Here is a 20,116-nt window from a genome sequence, read left to right on the forward strand (position 1 = left end):
CTTGATTTGTCCATGTCAGTGTAGAATCACTGAAGAGTTTCAGGATGTTAATTTAGTTTTGTCCTACAAGTATTCTGTGTAACACTAAAAATCAACAAAATAACTGTAATAAAATATTATTTTTAACCTGAGTCTTATGGTACTTCATGCAAGTATAGCATTATTTTAATGACTTTTGGTTTAGAAATAGATAATACAAGTTTTTGACTGTTGTCAAGGTGTTCTAACAGGCCTTGACAGCAGAAAACTAATCAGAAAGTTTTGGAAAAACCTAAAAGTTAATACATTTAAATGATGAGCATATCTAAGTCCAGGATTCCCAATGTGAATATATCACTACCTATAAAACATGAGAGAGCAATAGTAATATCCTCACTAGGTCTTCTACCCATTTGCATTGTTTATGTCAGCTTTTTTGTGGCACTGAAGAGAAGTACAGGTATACTGTATTATTTGTGCAATTTGAACATTTAAAATATGTGAAACATTTTTGTTAATGAAATGCCTGTTCTAAAATAATATTGCATTTCAGAGTATGCTATAATTTGAATTTTTCTTAAAAAGAAAAGCCTGTTAAATTTGCTATTACAACAAACAGAATTAGCTTCTATGTAGGAATAGGTATCAAACTTTTATCAGCTCAAAGAAAAAAATTCAAATATTCTGATCTTTATGTCTAGACCCTGAGATGTTATTAATGACCACCTTGAAGGTCCCAGTGTTTTGCAGTGCCCCTTAAAGAGGCTTAAACTCAGTCTGTACCAGCTGTGAGTTTTATGAGAATATCCAGCTACTTGAACGTCTCCTCAACTGAAGAACCTTGTGTAACAAATCAACATCAAAAAGAGCAATAGTGTCTTTATTGCTCAAAGGTTGCAAACTACTTCTACTTGTTGAAATAAACAGTGCTCACAGCAGTTTAGTCTGTCTTTAGAACTGTATATTCAGTTGTTTTTGCAATAGGACTTTATGACCTTAAAAACCTAACTGCACGTTCAGCTTTGGCACAATTCTGGCTCATGGTGACTTCAACAGTTTACATATAACCTGGTCTGGTGTGTGTATATATTTTACAACAATATGAAAACTATTGTTGTGATATTGGTCCTAAACAATAAAACCTTGGATTTGACAAAGTTATCATGAGTTAGAGCCAGATTTTCAGATTAGATTTTCTAGAACTGCTGACAGAATTACCAAAGTGGATTAGCAGATTTTCCTTTGTGCATCCACTTCCCAGGAAAACACGATTTTTGTGTCCTTTTTCTTTTCTCAGGTAAAGATAAGGAGTATGTGTTGCTTGGTGACAGAAAAAAAAAATCAATTTGAGAAAAGGATGAAGTAAATAAGGGAAAAAGAGGATCTCAAAAGCCAGCAAGGTGCAAAACAATGATGGACACTGTGTCAGGTTAACAAGTGTACTTCTAATATGGGGCATAGCAACATCACTAGAATATCCACTTTAAAAATCATAGAAACCTAACAGCAAAAAAGAAGAGAACAAGCTGAGAAATAGGAACACTCCCTAAGATTAATCAGTTAGAGCCATTTTGGAGGCAGCTGACAATCTGACTCTTTCCACTTTCCATTTAGCTTTGAATAGACTGATGTCTAGAACTGTAGATCTACTTATATATTTAGATAAAAATGTATCTAAATTATGAAACATGCAGTCTCCACTTTTATAATTTTACACACACAGTATAGAAAAGGAAGAATTATTTTCCCACAGAAAAGTGAAAAAGTGGAAGATGTTTAAAGTGTTTGAAAATCAAAGGAATCTCTCTAAACACAGTTTACAGAGATACAAATCTTCTACATTAAAAGGAAAACTATATGCACCCACTTTAAGGATTTGAATCTGCCCCAAACACCTGCAGTGTGCCTGCCTAGACAGACCTGTGCCACAAAACCCACTTCCAAAAAATTTAAAGTTTCTAAAAGATTTGGGTTTTCTCTTTGAATAGGAAATATGTCAAAAGAAAAGTACAAAACTAATCTTCTAGACAAAGAACAGGAAGAAAACTGTCACGTTCTGTGGTTTACATTTATAACAGGACCCTATCTAGAGATTAGAATAGTTTCAAATCTATTGTAGTTGAGGATATGATGTCATAATTTAAAGGACGCAGATAATTTAGTCCACAATATCTATTCATACCAACAAAAGAAAGCAAAAGGAATATGCAGAACACTTACATACCCCATTCTCCTGGATTATTTCTCTTTTACATGGATTCATCATCCATGTAAGAGTATGTGGGTTTTTTTTCCCAAAGCCATCTGCTAGTTTAACTTTTTTGAAAGTGCAAGTAATTTCAGTTCCATTAGATACACATCGGACTGATCAATTTTCTCTCTCTCTCTAAACAATTTTCAGTGAAGCTTATTTTAAAAATACTGAATATGATACTTAACACTGACTTTATAGCATTAGTCATTACTGATTAATGAAAAACATGGGAATTTGCTAAAGAAAAGCTGAAGAGACTATCTGGTTAGCCAAAAATAAAATAACAATCAACACAAAATATTTAAAGTCAATTAATTAGGCTTCTTACCTTGTTCTTTTATCTGACGAATTTGCTTCACAGTTTCTTTCAAGATTGCACATTTGTCAGGTTTAAAGTTAAAGTTGTCAATATCATTAAAATTTGCAAAAATCAGCTCTGCAAGTTCTTCAATGTATTTATTCTCTTGCTCACGATTGCGTTTCTCAGTGCTTCTTTTAGGGCTGAAAGAGGAGTTTATAAAAATGCTGTCTTTAATGTCAGTTTACTTGCTTTCTGGCCAGCTCAAAGATGATTTCAAAAGGTTTGACAGTAGTTTAACAAAAACAGAGAGAGAACTCTGTTTTGTAAATTAAGCTTGTGCTCTCTTACTACCAAAATATAACTTACAAGTTTCTCAAGCAAAAAGGTTTCCTCTGGAACTAGGAAAGGAGCATTAGAAAAGATGTTACTTTTTTTTCCCAGCACTCATGTTTTTGCTTTGAAAGAGGATTGGGATTAGAAATTGAAAACACAAGATTATTTTGGGGGGTGTGGGGTGGGATTTGAATATTTACAAGTGTCCTTCCCACACAGCATTGAGAATCCAAAGAGTATTATATAGTGATTGTGTATGAGAAAATAAAACAGCTTAAATAGTTAAACTGAGCAATCCATACTTCCTGCCTCCTTGTGAATTTATGGCACTCTTAAGAAAAGATGATGAATGAGTGGTTATACTTTAAAATGCATTTGTGTTGGTAACAGAACTGCTGTAAAGCTGGAAAATATTTTTCAAGACCTAGATTATAATGTACAACAGAGGTGGTAAAAAAAATCTCAGATTGACAAAATGAGTGACTGAAGACTTCTTGCAGTGAAGGCCAAAACCCATTTTTACATCTCCCCTAAATTGCCCCCAAAATTCTGCATTTTGGCATGACACTGGATTCAAAAATAAACAAACAAACAATAATAAAGGAGAATAGTTCTCATCCCCACCCCAAACCCTCAACAACACAGAATTACTGCAATAAATAGTTTGGCACTGATTACTCTTTGCAAGAATGTTGTTTGTCATCTTCTAACTGAAAAATAGAAGCACATGTAACATTTTTTTAACTCATTCTCTCAATATTTCCAGAAGTAAATGGTCTAACCTGGGTCCAACCTGATCGGGATCCTTGCGCTTTCTTGATTCTGCTCTGGATGGGTCAGAGGTATTTTCTCCCATCCCACTCATCTTGAACACATATCAGCAACTAAAAGGAAGAAAGTGCAAAGAAAGGGTTATGGTGGAAAAGTCTTGACTTGTCAGTTCCTATTTCCAAGTTTCTCATTCCATGCTCAACTAAGACTTTACTTGGCAAATCTATCATTTGAAATAGAGCTTGTTTGAAAGGCACCAATAAAACCACTGTGTTTATTACCCCACAAAATGCTACACATAATTCCTAGAGAAGAAAATGTGTGGTGGGCAAGTAAAGCATTATCATCTCCTTGATTATTACCAGTTATGTAAGAACAGATAAGTATATTTTGTGCCTGTGTTGCTGAATTTTCATGGCAAATTTACAAGGTTGAATAATGAAAGACAAAGGAAAAGCCATAGTGCCATACAACAAGAAAAACATAACAGAAATACATGAAATGAAACATGTGTCCCAGCTATGTGAAAAGGTAGCACATACAGCTTTAAAAATCAGAAGATAATGCCTGAAAAAGTACATGCACAAAACTGTAGGAACAGAACATCTGTCAGCACTAGAGATCGCTGAGGAACTGATAAATATTTTGTACATATGATCTACCTCATAAGGAGAATAACTTGTCAAGCTAACGTAGTAAAACAACACAAGCTCATAATTTGTGCAATAAACAGCCTGTGGAAATCCTGCCCTGCTCCCAACTGTTGATTTCTCTATGCCTTGTAGAAGCACATGAAACTTGCCTGCCTCAGATTATGTATTTCTCAACAAGTACCAATATTCTGGAGGCAGAAATTACCAAAGGACATAGGGAGATAATGTAAATGATCAGAAATTCATGCAAGATGGGGCAGTCCCAGCTCAGCATCTACCTAGTTGCTGCCAGTTTTGTGAGGATGATGGCAGAGAGGTGTTCCTAGACATTTCAGAGAGTTCCTGTGTTGTTTGGGATTAGCAGAAAAATAAGCATGAGGGCCACGAAGGGGTGAGTGTATCCAGGAGGTGATTCATACCATACTAAAATAAGAGCTGGAGCCTGTAATTGTGTGACCACTTCACTTTGGCATAAAGTGGAAATCAGGTATCAAAACAAGGGAGTTCACCACCTCCTTCAAGACCTTCATCTTGGTCCCACCAGTTCCTTTCCCTCTGCTGGCCTGGTTAGCCATGCACTGAACCTAATGAGGGAGCTGCTGGGGGTTAAAGACACAGTCCCCTTCCTTATTTTCTTTTTGACATATTTTAAAGATCTAACTGCCAGCCTATGTGTTGGTAATCAGATGTTCACACTGGAAATCTCAGTTTTCCCAATGAGCCAATGGACTGAAGATATTGCAGATATTGGCAGAAACAGCCCAAAGACTAAGGTCCGAGCAGTAAATGCTGAGAAAGGCCACTCACTGAAACCTGAGCAAGCAAATGATGAGTTGGAGCCATCTCAAACTCAGAACTGCCCACCACCTAAAATTTCCCGAAATTAAAAGTAAAAATAAAATGGTTTATTGAACTTATTTTTTTCACAGAATATTCTGAGTTGGAAAGGACTCACACAGATCATGAGTCTAACTCTTAAGTGAACGGCTCATACCGGGATCAAACCCATAACCTTGGTGTTACTAACTCCATGCACTGACCAACTGACCTGATCTCTATTTTTTTAACCAGTTTGAGCAGAGAGTAATTTCCCTTCTTCTAGATACTGTTCAAGTTCCATGAGAAAGACTTTATCATATATAGCTTCCATGTGGTCTTTGACACAAATGGTATCAGATTATATTGAAAGATACCTGGATTATCTTTTCTCTACTGAGTCTATACATACATATGCATATCTACATATACATACAAGCTGCTGTTATTTTGAGAAGATCCCCCATAAGAAGAGCAAGGCTGTGGTTCTGTGGCAGGGCAGACACAACCCTCAAAAGGAAGATGGATCATCACAACCTCCATCCTGTCCTGGCTGACAACCTCTACCATCCTGTCCTTGCTGCAGAACCCCCAGTGACCTCACCAGGGCAAAGGCAGAGCCACAGCAACGCCAACCGCACTGCGGAGAATGAGACATCCACCGCAGCCTCCAGTGTGCTCTGACACTGGCTGCTCTGTGACAAATGCCACTTCTCACTGATTTCAGGCCCCAGCAGACATACACACCCACATTTATTCATTTATTTATGCTATAGAGTAGCAATATACATTCATAGATTAGGAGCCAAGCACCTCCTTGAAACTATGCAATTTCACAAGTATCACAAGTAAGAGCTCCAAAGAAGGTGCAAGATAGTAATAAGGAAACTGACAATATTTAAGCAGAAGCTCTGTCAGTGGAGGGCTGGAACTGCCCTTGCAGCTCTGTTTCAATGACTAAATTTTTCACTGATGAAGGTGAGAAAAATTCATCAGCATGATGAAAGCTGTACATTCCCAAGATATGATCTCTGATCCAGACTCTGATGGTGACCTGAAGTTCAGAAGAACAATTAGGCTTGGAAATCCCTCATTTCTTATGCTTCCCAAGTAAAACCTGAGAAATGTAAATTAGCTATTTTTCTTGAGAAAAGCAAGCATAACAATTTACGAATACCTGTCAAACCTTCAACTGTCATCTTACTCCCTCCTCCCAAGCAGTTAAAGAAGGTAAGCATTTAGGGTGGACACCATCCTCCAAAACCCCTTCCTCCTCAAGAAAGCATACAGAAACTGTTACTGACAGCTTTCCTACCTACCTTTGCTACCTCTGTCAGACCTACTTCAAAGGGAAGTTTTATTTTTGCAGGAACCAAAGTTTCACCAGTAGCTCCACTAAATGCATAAATCAACTCTTCTTGCATTCACACTGATGCTATTCTGTAGGAATCCCACTGGGTCCATACTATCAGCCTTTGGAGGACATATTAAAACTCATCTCCCACCATAAACTCTAAACTTTATCCTTCTGTATTAAGGGTAACAAAAGTGGTATCATAATTACAAACCTAGCACCTTCTTCTCTCCTTATTAAACATAGCAAATAGTTCTAAACAAATAATACATGTATTTGTTTTGTTTGCACTTACAGGCTATTACATCTTTTTCTCAGCAGCATTATCAGTTTATTCTTAGAATGAGTTACCCATTTCTTTCTCACTCATCACAATTTATTTCTGGAAATCTACCACCTACTACCATGTTTGCTTTCTGTTCTCCTTTATGTCTTAATTAAAAATCATGTTCTATATCTCAAATATTTTTATAGGCCATTTTCTTGTCTTGTAGGTGACTGTGCTCCAGAGCAGAATGTAAAATCCAGAGATAGGTGTCTTGGAAAGTGGCAAACTAGACAGACGGTATTGAAACAATCTAAAAAAAATCCCAAAGGCTAAAATGAAAGCCACTCATTCATATCTAGCACACAGTACTAAAATCAAAAGGATGTGCCCTCAAACCCTTGTCTCCCTAGATATATAGAGTCTGACCAGGATAGTTAAAAGGTCAGGTATTCTTTTGGAATTCAAAAACCAAAATCTATTCTCTAGTTAGGAGAAATGAGGAAGAATCCGTTTTTATAAGGTGTGGATAGACTTTTCTGTAACACAATCTTACCAACTAAAACATCCAGAAACTGAGAGATAGAGTTTCCTCTTCAGAGAGAGCTCCAGTGCCTGTACTTCCCACCATGCAGGACAGCCTCCTGGGTGCTAGGCTACCCACCCGCCAAAGCTGGATGTTTATGAAGCAAAGAGGGCAAGGCTGATTAACTCCTGCAGCACAGAGTCTTTAGGGGTGTGGTCTATACCACTAAACCCACCAGTAAGTAGTTCAAACTCTCTCTGAAGACACAGGGATTGAGGTTTAACTCCTTTAGGCTGAGGAGGGTAGCAAAGCTCCATCTCCCATTTCTCAGCAATGACCCTAATGAGTCAAAAGACATGAGAAATATCTCCCAGTTTCCTCATGTCTTTTTAAAAGAAAGCAGCTGTTTCACATAGCTTTCCATGAGCTAATTCACAATCAAGACCAATACATACCACCAGATGAAGAACTTGAGAAAGTTTAGGTACCACTACAAATTTAATGTGGCACAAGCAAGAAACTAAAACTACATTTTTCTGAAGAAAGTACTTCTGGGCACATACAGTACCAAGGAGCAGGGCCCTGGGAAATTTCCAAGCAAGAAACAGAAAATGTCATGACTTTTTATTGAATTGATAGATGAATTTTAGACATGGAAATAAACACTTGTGGGTCAAAGCAGCTGAACTGCATATTATGCTTTTTGGTTTCTGCCTTAACTCCCTCTATACATATTAATCTGTATCAAAATGTCTTGGTTATTAATAGTTACCAACAGTTTTACATACACAAACATTCATAATATTCAATATTTTAACAAGAGAACTTTGGAACTTTTAAAGCACTTTTTGATATTCCCAGGTTCCTGAACCACTCAGAACTTCTCAGCTCAGAAAACAGAAGTCCCACATTTGAAGTCTGAATTTTTCCAGGAAACATGACAATTCAAAACTAAAGACACTATGAGTATGAGAGACTCGAAGTTTTACTCCAGTAAACTTCCCCTTAAGGGAACTACCTTAGATTAGAAAATAGCATTTATCCTGCTCCACTGAACTTTTTATACATCTCTACAGGAATTTTCAGAAAGAAGAAAGATAAAGAAATTAAACCACTCGATCTATTCAATGCTTTAGAAGTAGTGGAAATGTAATATCAGCTCTATAAAATAAAAATACAGAAATCAAGAAAGTGTTGGTAAAGGTTATTTAGCAAGGTATAGAAAAAACAATTAACCAAATTGGGAATTAGTAAAAACAAAACCAGCAGTAATCACTGCTTTGAGGAGAGAGATAAAAACATGCTTGATAATGAAAAAAATAGCATCATATGTCAGATACTGAACTAAGTCAGTTTTATTTTAAAAGAAATGAATTGTCTCACAAAGTTAAATTTGAATGCATGTCTCACAGAATGAATTCCAGTAAAAGACCAGGCACCCTCTTTTTCATTGTGTAAGTTGTTTGAAAGCTGTATTGTACTCCAAAATACAAACATAATATCCCACTGTGGAACTGGTATTTTGCCTTCAGTGGTGCTACCATATTCTTCTACTCTATGTTTTTTTCCATGTGTCCTACCCCAACAAACATCAAAACTACAACAATAACAATAACTAAGAGCTGAACTTCTAATGCTATGATGCTACTCAAGCTTTAATTCCACTGGGCATAAACGAGCAATAGAGCAATGGAAATATAAATACACTCACTGTAGCATTTTCCTACAAGGAAGGAGATAATTAGAGAATCAGATATATTATTACTAAAAATATCCAAAGAACTAATTTTATTCTCCTACTGATGACCCGTACCAACGGGACATCTCAGGTAACTTAATACCTTTTTCCTATTTATATTTAAGACCAGAAGTGCATTTTCCCTCTCTTTCCATTTAATTACCACATGCCAAAGCATACAAAATACTTGTAAAAAACCCACTGGCTCATTATGCCAATTGTTAAATGTAAATCACAAACATTCAGAAGTTAAATTAAAAAACTTTAGGATAGTATATGTTAGTAACTACATTCATTGACCCCTAACCAGTTTCTACCACATGCTGGGAGAATGAAACAACAGGGCCTGAAATATGCTTAAATTATTTTTCTTGTTTTTTTGGTTTTTGTTTTGTTTTTGTTGTTATCAGTAATAAAACAATAGTCTCTGCTCTTGTCGTGACGGCACATCCTCCTTTACATCCTCCACCAGCAACTGCTAATGTTGGAGTACACAGAGAGACTTAACCTAATTATAAAGCAATAGTAAACATCAATCTTTTAAATGGGAAAGAAAAGCAGAGGCACAGTGAAGTGGGAGACAGGAAAATATCTATCACAAATCACTTGTGTGAAATTTTACATCTCTTCAACTCCTCAAATGTCACAAAGTAACATGGCATGCAGAGTAAGCCTTCCAACACTGATCCTCAGCCCCAGTGAATTCGGTTAATCATCCAGAGTCAATGTAGAAGAAGATAATGTGCATTTTATCTCTTATCAGAGCAGGCCATCTTCCAAACAAGGCCTGTTAAACTGTCAGATTTATTATAAGCCTAACAAATGCAGTTAAAGAATAAATGAGGATTACACCTTCAAAGCTGCTATTTCAACCTGAAAAGTAGCAAACAAAAGGTAAAGTACCATATAGTGGACAATCAGGTAGCAGTACTATACTACCACTCCTCCAGCTCACCAACACATGAAACTAGTGTACATACAACTGATACATATTGAAGAGGTTTACTAAAGTTAGTGTTTTATTGAGTAACGAACAGAAAAATAACTGTTTACTGATCAAAAATATACAAGTCAGTGAAAAGTTTGGCCAAAAATTTTCTCTAACAGCTAATTAGAAAAAAACAGCTTATAATTCTGTGGTTGTTTACTCAAACATAAAGCCATTACAGTTCATCCTTTTTTCCTGTGAAGTTGCCATGACTAGAAAGCCTTCTATCTCAGTTTCAAAATTAGAAATGTATTCTGTGTAACATTAATTCTGGTAGAAGCCAGAGGAAAGTTGGAAGTCACATGCAAATTCTGATTCTTCACATTTTTTCCTGCTTATGAACCCTTTTTTCACTGGCTTCATTTCAGAACTGGAAAATATTTAATATTGATACATACTGCAATCTTCAACCTTTTTGGCAAAGGCAATGCTCACCAGCCACTTTCCCAGGCCTCCAAAGGAAATCGCTGTCAGAAGCAGGATAAGATACTAGATCAGAGGGGGGGGGTGGCCCTGGAGCCTAAGGCCAGCCTTTCCTTGGTCAACCACAGCAGCTCAGGAGGAACTTTAACTCCCAGCACATTCCACACCAACACCTGTCAGAATCCCAGGCAGTGAACACACGCTGCCTGCCCCACGTGCCGCGCTGCACTTGGAGAAGCTCAGCCTTTTCACACGCAACACTCAATTGGCACAGGGATTTCAACAAATCCAGACAAACATGGATAGGGGTTTGAAAATAAATAAAAAAGCAAGAGGTAAAAACAGAGGGAAATAAAAGGAACAAGGAAAATAAAAGACTGCATTGTCTGGTAAAATAAGATTTAAGGAAGAGATTTACAAATAAGAAGTGGAACAGAAAAGAAAGTTAAGAATATATTGAACCATCCTCCCAAATTCCTGGTATAAGTAAGCCACGTGCTCTCCAACCGACTTACCTATTCCTGCCCTTCACCACTAAACACCTGGAATGCCAAACAAAACAAAGCCAATCTGCCAAAATAAACAAGATGTCTAATAGCTTGGTTGGTGATGGTAACTTCACATTAAAAACATAAACTAATTTATTTAAGGGTATGCTTCTTTCTCAAAACAGCACTACCACTTTTACTACAGATGAAACTGTCTAAAACCTTTGCCACCCTACAACAGCCACACAGCAAAAAGTGAAAACAGAGGTTCTAAAAGGAAGGTGTTAGCAGCAAGCTGAAAGACTCTAGTCATCTTTAAAGAATTTGTACTAAAATCTAACATGCACCTGTGGCCTCTTCTGTCTTTTCTATTCTTTCTGTTTTAAAGACAGTCTATTACAGGTAACATTAAAACAAGATTTATGGCAGTATTTACCAAGCTCTACTTTATTCTTCAACTCCACAAACTTTAACTAAGAAAAGAAATGTAATTTACTTGGAAATGCCATTGAGCCCATGTATAAAAGAACTGAAAACTGGCTCCAACACCTACTACTCACATTTTTAGGCTGAAGGCTCCTTCCTCAATCTTTTCCCTCACTCCTGTGTAATGGCTTTAGAGTGGTGTGTTAGACAGTAAGAAGACGACATATTCCATTTGCAGCCTGAAAGCCAATAATGCTCATGAATTTTTTACCTGACAGACACTTCAAGATGCCACTGGGAAGATCGTCTAATAAACACATTAGGCTGCAAATGGGCGGCAGCAGCTCTTTAACACATGCTGTAACAATCAAATAAATGGCTAACATTAATGTTTAGTGTTACAGACTGGGATTTAATATGACTTTCTGCAAAATCCACCTACATCTTGAAGGAGAAAGAGGTTTTTCTCAGCTACTCAAACCCACAGGTTTAAGAAACCCCCAGTTCTGCTTGAGACTTTGCCAAAACCCCTCCAGACTGACCCCAGCACTGTAGGCTGGCTCCTACCTTCTGTATTCCCATAGGCTAAGGCTCTTAACAGAGCCACTCACTCAGCTGCTTATGGATTAGGCTACGTCAGCATCTCTAATATGCCCAGGAATAGCAAAACCAGGCTCTAATAAAACAACAGTGAAAAAATACCAGAAGAAGGAAGTACCTTTTTAGTACCTTTTTCTTCATATATATATATATATATTTTTTAATATACAACAGGTTTGCTCAATTTCTACTTCTAAAGAGGAAAAAATCTGTTTTCATCAAAATATTGTCAAAGAGGAGACAGGTGTTACTACTGAAAAAAACCTTCAAGACTCTATCATAATTTCAGGTTTGGGATTTTATTTCTCTAGTTATCGAGATTGTTTGTGATTCTTAATACCCAAGGACAAAAAAATGCAAGTCAATATCACTAAAACTTCCCTTTAAACACCAAATTAAATAACAAAATACAATGTCAGCATATATACATCTCTCTCTCTATATATATATACATATATATATATATATATAAGTCACTCTGACATCTTTTTGTTTGCATTAGGTAGGTAGCTCAGTTAAAAAAACCAAACCAAAACAAAAGTTATTCTAAATTCATTTAGCCTTCTATGATGCATTTAATAAGTATTAAACTATGGCTGCAAAACCTACTAAGCCTGCAAGCATTTTCACTGGAAAAGGAGTCCAAATTCCCACGTAAGTTGTTTATTTAATCTAGATTTTTCTCTTGTAGTTCACAGTTATTAAAAACTTATGAGACTGATTTTAAAGCCTACTATTTCATATCTACTGTGATTTAAAATAAAACTTTGTGAATAGCATAGCTGATAAATGAAGCAAATGCAGCAGCACAAGAAAAGGATAATATTATGGGAAACTTTGTATTTAAACAGCTTTTATTTCCAGCTGATGATACTTCTGGAACAGTGAGTTAAGCATATTTTGACTCCTACTGAATCTTCTCCACCAATCTCAGTTTCAAAACTGAAATTTGTTATTTGTCCACTTAAATTCCCACACCAACTTTCCTCCCCAGAAACCACCAAAGAGCAAGGAGAAAATCAGACTTGAGAGAGAGAAAAAATGGAGCAACTCTCACAAATGTAAGGCACCGTGGAAAAAACTCAAATCCAAGAACATTTTCTAATCTCATAACTGACACAAATGTATACAACACCAGAAAGCTTATACAGTTTGGTGTGATTTTCAAAACGCCCATCTTAGCAGTGAGAAAAATATGACCAATCACATAAACAAGGGCATTTACACATCTCTGTAATGTGGGTTTGCCTACACTAGGATTTCACTCCAGTTAACTGCCTGTCAAACACCAGTCTGTTTACATCAGATAAAACATATTCCATTAATAAAAAGCCCAGGAAATATGGTTCTGTATAGGCAAAAAGTAAAAAGTAGAGGGCAAGCCAGATAGAAACACAGAGTGTTTCCACACAATTTTAATTTCCATAAACTGAAATTAATTTTTGTTAATAATAAACACAGTGTGTTTCTATACAAGGTGCATATGGTACACAACACATAGAGTTACAGGACCTACACACAGACATATTAAACTCATCATATTTGAATTCCTTAATTTATCAATCAGAGTTTCAATGACTTCACACAGCTGGAGAGGTGTTGGTCCTCCTGGTCACTAGGACCAGCTTAGCATGTCTGCACACTCAGGTGCAATGTGATGTACAACCCAGGTGTCAGCAAAAGATGCTTATGTTGTATGCCACCTTTCATATCTATAATCTGGGCACCAAAATAATGTTCCCTCAGCCCCAGAGTAGATACTGTTACTGAAAGCAAATAATCTTACTGAAACTTTTATTGCACTTCAATAACTCCAACTCTAGTGTCTTCTCTGACACCTCATCAGAAACTGAACTCATGTTTTCGATTTTCACATACCTACAGCACCAAGAGGGTTTAGTTTTCTTTTCTGCCTAAACACCCATTACTACATGTTGAAACTTCAGGCCATTCTTTTGAATGCCAAGCACTGAATTAAAGCTCTGAGTTGCAGCAACTATACCTAAACATTATCTATAATATTTCTACACTTTTTGCTATTGTTATTATGGTGAAAGAATAACCCACTGCACACATATGTACAAGATAGATACTCCACATTTCCTCCTACAACACTGAGATGCTTTCATAAGCATATAATTCATTTAACAGTGTATAATAATAAATTTTCAAATTAAGAATCAAGAAATCAAGCTGCTTTGTTTCTGAAGGTTGCATATTAACAATCTGAAGTCAAACATACTTATAAAGCAAACGGTAATAGTCAGCTCCACAAATGGCTGCAGTCATGGTAAGTTTAACAGCTTAAGGTGAATTGGACTTCACTTTGATGTCATCTCTGCCCCTAGAAGTTCAGAATGCTGCACCACTTCTTTAAATTGTACACCCAAATTATCCTGTTCAGTCAGTTTACCCATCCTCTCTGCCTCTGAAATGTATTTAAAGTGTCTGTCCTGGAAAACTCAGTGTCCTCCTCAGCTCAGTCCCAGAGGGTGCCTGCCTAGTGGCAAGGATGTGGTTCCGGATGTTATGGGAGAGACCAGATGGAGAATTTGGCCTCTATTCCCATCCCGTATTTGTATGAACAGGTAGATTCCCTCAGCAGGTGCTTCCTGCTGATACTGGTACACATGCCAGTGTCATCCATTTATACTGGAGCAGCAGTGTAAGAGTTGGGAAGTAGAAAAAGTTTTTTTCTTATTAATGTTGGAAGAGCAACCAATTTAATACATGCTTTTTGAGAGAATACAGCTATATGCATGAAATATTGTATTTGTATCACCTCCCAACGTGTAGAATTACAGTTTTGTACTTAAAATAAATATATGTTAGATGGAAATAAAACTTCTGGCAAAGCTACTGTGAGTGCTAAAGATGCACACTGTTACTAAGTGCAAAAATTAAAGCCACGAAATTATGTCAGAGCCACACATGAGTGTCTTGCCAACACTTACAAATTATGATTAACTTGATGTTCTTAATACATCCATGAGTTCAAAAACTGATCTGTGAACATGAATAAGAGTTATTAACAACTTCAAATTTCATGTCGGTCTTCATTTTATTTGCTTTAGTAAAAAAATGCAACCAGCAATAACAGAAGAAGATAAAAGTTTAATTGTCATTTTAAAGCACTTAAAAGCATTAAACTCATAAAAATGTTGTTGCTTTACTTAGTCAACTGCCAAGAAATAAAATCTGATGAACACCAGCTTTCTAGTCATGTGTGTCTATGTGTATATACACACACACACATATATATGAATACAGGCTATGACCAAATAAAATATTCATAGAAATGGCTATATGAGTCAATCAAAAGAAATTTAGTTTATGACTAGTCTGTCATGGAAGCTATGAGCAGGTATCTTGGAAGAAGGTACTAGGCAGCTGTAGATGATCTTTCCCCCCATATCTGCTCTCTGTCTCTGACAATCAGTGGGTACAAGCTTAGCTGCAGTGTTGCTGTGCCTCCTCCTCTCTCTGAACTTATCTTCAGTGCTGCCTAATTCCATCTTAAATCCACATATACCTTTGGTCACCACAGTGCTTACAGAGAACACCCTATAAGCTTTACAACAGCTCTCTATAAACTCCCAAAACCAGAAATGACACTGTAAAAAAATTGAACAGTTCTATGGGTATGCTATGACTCAACTGAAATAAATCAGAATTTTATCACTGACTTCACCGAAGCTTCGATTTTCCTCCTAGTCTGCTAGAAGGAGATGTCAAACTGTTATTTCTCTCTTTTGTAGGTTGTAAATCACTTCATGGGCCTGAATAAGCTATGCTTGTATCCTGCAGCCCAAAGAAAACAAGGTTACTCTATTAAAGCTGAATGTTAATTATGAGCCATTTTATTATCTTTGTAAAAATAAACTGGAATTAATTTTTGTTAACAATGAAACAGTTTCTGGTAAAGAAGAATCACAAGTGCTAAGAAAGAATCAATGTGTACTCCAAGTATTTTTAATTTTGGATTGTAATGGAATAGAATTACTAAAGAGAGAAACACCCACTACATTCATAGAAGGAGCTGACCAGAAGTCTGCAATACACTGCCTCAAAGCAAAAAATAACACACATTTATAACTACTTGGACTGAACACCTGGAAAAACTTCAGGAAAAGGACTAAAAATAATTTTATTCCATGCAGTTCTAACAGAAGTTTCTTCATGAGATTCTTGTGTTGCTCAATCACAACAGCCTATGCTATCAGGAATGGAAAATCACAGCAGTACAGCATCCTGATGAAGTTTGGTTAGGGACAGCATGCATAGGAAAGAATTAAATGGAAGGAGCAAAGAAGATATTCAGGTACAAAACACACTGCAAATTAAATGCATTTATCAAACTTTTGGGTTGAGTCTTCATTCGCAATTTTGATCCAATTCCTGCACTGTTTTTATGCTCTATATCCTCACTACCCAGTCATCCCTCCCCAAGGCCTCACTATCAGGGCAACTACACAGGGATCTGCCTCACCCTGGGTCCTGAGACCAGCCCACTTCTGAGGGACCCAAGCTTCCACATCTAACACCTCACCTCCAGATACCAAAGCTTTACCTGCTAATAATAATTTTTAGTCCAGTTCAGGCATCCCTCCAGGCCTGCCACGGATGAACATAAGCAGTAAGAGAAGCTAAGGAGGAATGCAGGCAGTAAAATGACTCCATCGGGATTTCCTCACAAGTACAGCGATTATCAACTTACAAACACCCTTCTCATTTACTCAGCTCCAGCATCTTGGCTTGTAGATCCAGTCCTCAGTCCTTAACTCAGCTTTCTTTCTACAATCATGGGGCTATTACATAGTAATGTGCTAACAAACTTACTCTACTTAATAAAGTAGATTCTGAGAAACAAGGTTGTTTTCAAACCTTCACTCATTCTTTTATATGTCAAGCCTAAATAAATAAATAAATAAAATGTCATTATGAAATTTAACCAGACAGTTGACTTCCCAATGACACTTATTATTAAAAATTGTTCTAAGAACTCCAGAGTGAAAAAAAAAAATTCAAAGTACACCTCTAGTTCACACATTACAAGAAGGGTGTTTTTTGTACAATATTGGTATATTTTGCAATGCAGTTTTCTCTCCTTCCTTGCACAAGAAATTTCCCTTACAAAGAGGACAACAAAACAGGAGGAGAGAGAAAGAAAAAAAAAAAAAAAAAAGAAAGAGAGCAACACCTTTTAAACATTACCAGCATAACTCTGTTGACTACAGAAGTATACTAATACTTTTGAGAAGTGGACAAACAAAATTAGTCTGGTCAAAGATAGTTTTATATACACTAGATAAAATAATTCTGTAAGAATTTGCTTACAAAAGAAAACATCCCAACTTGAGTTCTGTGAGAACACAGAGCCACCTGAAGAACATAGTCTACACAAAAGGTTGGTTTTGTTCCAATTCCCCCCCCCCCCCCCCACCCCCCTTAATGCATCCTAAAAGGCACCAGGGAAATCAAAACGACTGTACAAGCAGCAAAAAATTTATTTTTCTACAAAACGTAGGTGCCAACATATCAGAAAGCACTCCTCACCCCCACTATCTTGTTAGATCTTCTGTAATGAAATAAAGGAAGAAAACACAAGAAGCAGAGAGGAAGTTTCATTGTTCTTGTGGCTTCGGCATTTGGTGCCGCGAACGTGACAGGCTCTCAAGGCTCTACTCCATGGCACCGCCTGCCCCAGGCCTCTGTACCAAAATGTTACTATGCTGCAATTAAAATAATCAAACCGAGACAAAAAAGAACAAGCAAATAAATAGCGCAAGTTTGTTTACGGTTCTGGCTCTGCCCTCACAGTATGAAATAAAGTCTCTTCAAACACAAACTACATTAATTCAAAAAACAATAATATTTTCCTTTCTCCCTCCTATCTCAAAGTAGCATGAGTTTTTCAAAGTCCTAAATAAAATAAACTAAGGCATTTCCTGTATGTATTTAGTTAATTATTAAGCCGATTCTAAGCATGATAGTCACCACCACTACTTCAATATGAATCCGGGGAAACACTTTCAGCAAACTGCCAGTGCACTGCAGTAATGACCGATCATATGCATCCTCTCAACCCTGCCCTTAACTTTGGAGACAAATTTCTAAAGAAATGACAACCAGCACTCCTATACAAATCCAAACACTTAATTTTAGCTTCTTTTTTTGTGGTGCAGGATTAGTATTACTGCTGTGATTTAAGGAGAAATGCTGGGCTTAATGCTGTGTACAAGAGCAAAATAAAGTCAACAAGCCCACAATAACTCCCCAAGCAGGGGAGACAGCATGCTGTCTTCACTTTACTACAAGTAACTACCAGTAACCTTTTTGAGGGGGATATTATTAGTTAATTAATCTGCAATATTAAATGCTGTCCTCCCAAGGTTAAAAGAAAGGTAAATACTGCCAAGATATTTAATGACATCATCATGCATAACCATGAGATAAATACAAGCTCTGAAGATTAACTGAATGTCATTCTGTTTACATGATCATGAACTTGTAAAGAAAACTATTAAGATTAGAGAATAGAGAAAGTTATATAACAACTACCAATGTTTCAGTGTGTTTTGTCTACTCAAGCTCTTGGTCAGAAAGAGAAAGCTTTATCGCAAAAATGTCTCACTGGTATATTTTGTACTTTTTCATGTGCATATAAATTACTGAATATTGAATAGTAATTACTGCTACAAAAAAGACACTCAGGCTCCACCTCCTCCTGACAGTGAGAAAATATAGATGGGTTTGTGTATTATTCTGGATGCCAGAAAACTTGCTTACAAAAATATTTCCTGTGCACTAAGATATATTTAGCCTCATAAACCCATAAAACTGTCACAGGCAACCACAAGTACACCTGTAGCCATTAAAACGGTGGGGGTGGGGGGGCGGACGACAACAGAAACTGCAGACTTGAATTTACATTCTTTCTTTGCAATTGTTATTTAGAAACATTATCTTTAAACTCTCTCACTCAAACAGAAATTAGCTGTTCCTCCCACTCCCCCCAAAACAACACCCCCCAGCCCCCCTGCACCCCCAGCATCCAGACACCTATCATGCATACGTGCAAAGAGAAAGCACTAACAATGAAGTCAAAGCACTTCAGAAACACACCTTGTCGTCTTCCAGCCTTTGCAGATGAAGGCAGATCTTATTAGTTTTTCTGCGTCTTCAGATCAAGATGTAGATAAATCCCCCACCCATCACACTGGTTGTTTATTAAAAACAGGAGGCAAAAAAGAAAAAAAAAAAAAAAAAAAAAAAGAAAAAGAAAAAAAGAAAAAAAAGAAAAAAAAAAAAGAAAAAAAAAGAAAAAAAAAAGAAAAAAAAAAAAAAGACGATTACCAGTAAATTTACAGCCTTAAAAATATCAGCTCTCCATTATCCCAAACCAGTGTTATGTCTTGATGTAAACCAAAGCACATGCTGAGTGAGGACGTGCGCACACAGCAGCTTATCATCTCTGTCATCTGCTTCTAATGACAGCTGACAAACTGGCCACGCTAATCCTTCCCTAACTGCTGATCAGAGAGATCCCCCTTTGACAATCCAGCATGGTGGAGTACTCGAAAATTCCTCCTGCTTCTGTTCTGTTGCTGCTCTAAAAAGCAGTTTCCTTTTCATTGAGATAATAGCCTTTTCTGCAGTCACGTGGCACCCGGGCTACATTAGCAGAGCTTGATGATAACAGAGTAACTCCCCTTCCTCCCTTCTGCTGATTTTAAGCCTACGACTCCTGGAGAAAGCCAAACCTGGCACTCCTGAAATCATTTTGCATCTTCCTCAATCGAAAAGCAAATTGTGCTGTCGACGTGGAAGAGGAATATAAGGGCTCTCTCTACTTCTTGCACCAAAACTAATTAGCAAGTACATTTTTAAGTTGTGCCTTTGTTGGGGCACACACATTGGTCATAAACATGCCATATGAGACTAAGCTAAATATTAAGCATGCTTAATACTGAGTATTTGGCATGCTAGATTTATTCTTTTCCCCCTAGAGTACTTTAATTTTTTGCCTGTAATTTTAGTTCTGCTGCAATAAATACTCTTCTCTCAGCAACAACCTATGGTTCAACTCTCCCCAGCTCCCAACTGTCCTGCAAATGCAAAAAAGCACAAATAACAAATGATCCACACTACAAACTCCAGTGTCAGTGCTTCTATATATTAAGTGACATCATTTATCTTGC

At 36.9% G+C, this 20,116-nt stretch overlaps 1 protein-coding gene across 5 annotated transcripts in view; it reads right to left on the minus strand.

The window, feature by feature from the left end:
* NCOA2 (nuclear receptor coactivator 2) overlaps positions 1-20,116 on the minus strand; it is a 189,176-nt gene that overhangs the window by 71,653 nt on the left and 97,407 nt on the right. For 4 of the 5 annotated variants that reach the window (XM_083877665.1, XM_083877663.1, XM_083877664.1 and 1 more), the window contains 2 exons: positions 3,650-3,751; positions 2,562-2,734 (listed from right to left, as the gene is read on the minus strand). In XM_083877665.1, coding sequence (XP_083733791.1) covers positions 2,562-2,734; positions 3,650-3,732 — 256 coding nt within the window. In that variant the 5' untranslated portion in view covers positions 3,733-3,751. Of the gene's footprint in view, positions 1-2,561; positions 2,735-3,649; positions 3,752-19,040; positions 19,622-20,116 lie in introns of those variants that run through there. The other variant, XM_083877667.1, reaches the window with a different exon arrangement.

Source organism: Zosterops lateralis (genome assembly GCF_965231275.1).
Source record: "Zosterops lateralis genome assembly, chromosome: 1".
NCBI classification, from domain to species: domain Eukaryota; kingdom Metazoa; phylum Chordata; class Aves; order Passeriformes; family Zosteropidae; genus Zosterops; species Zosterops lateralis.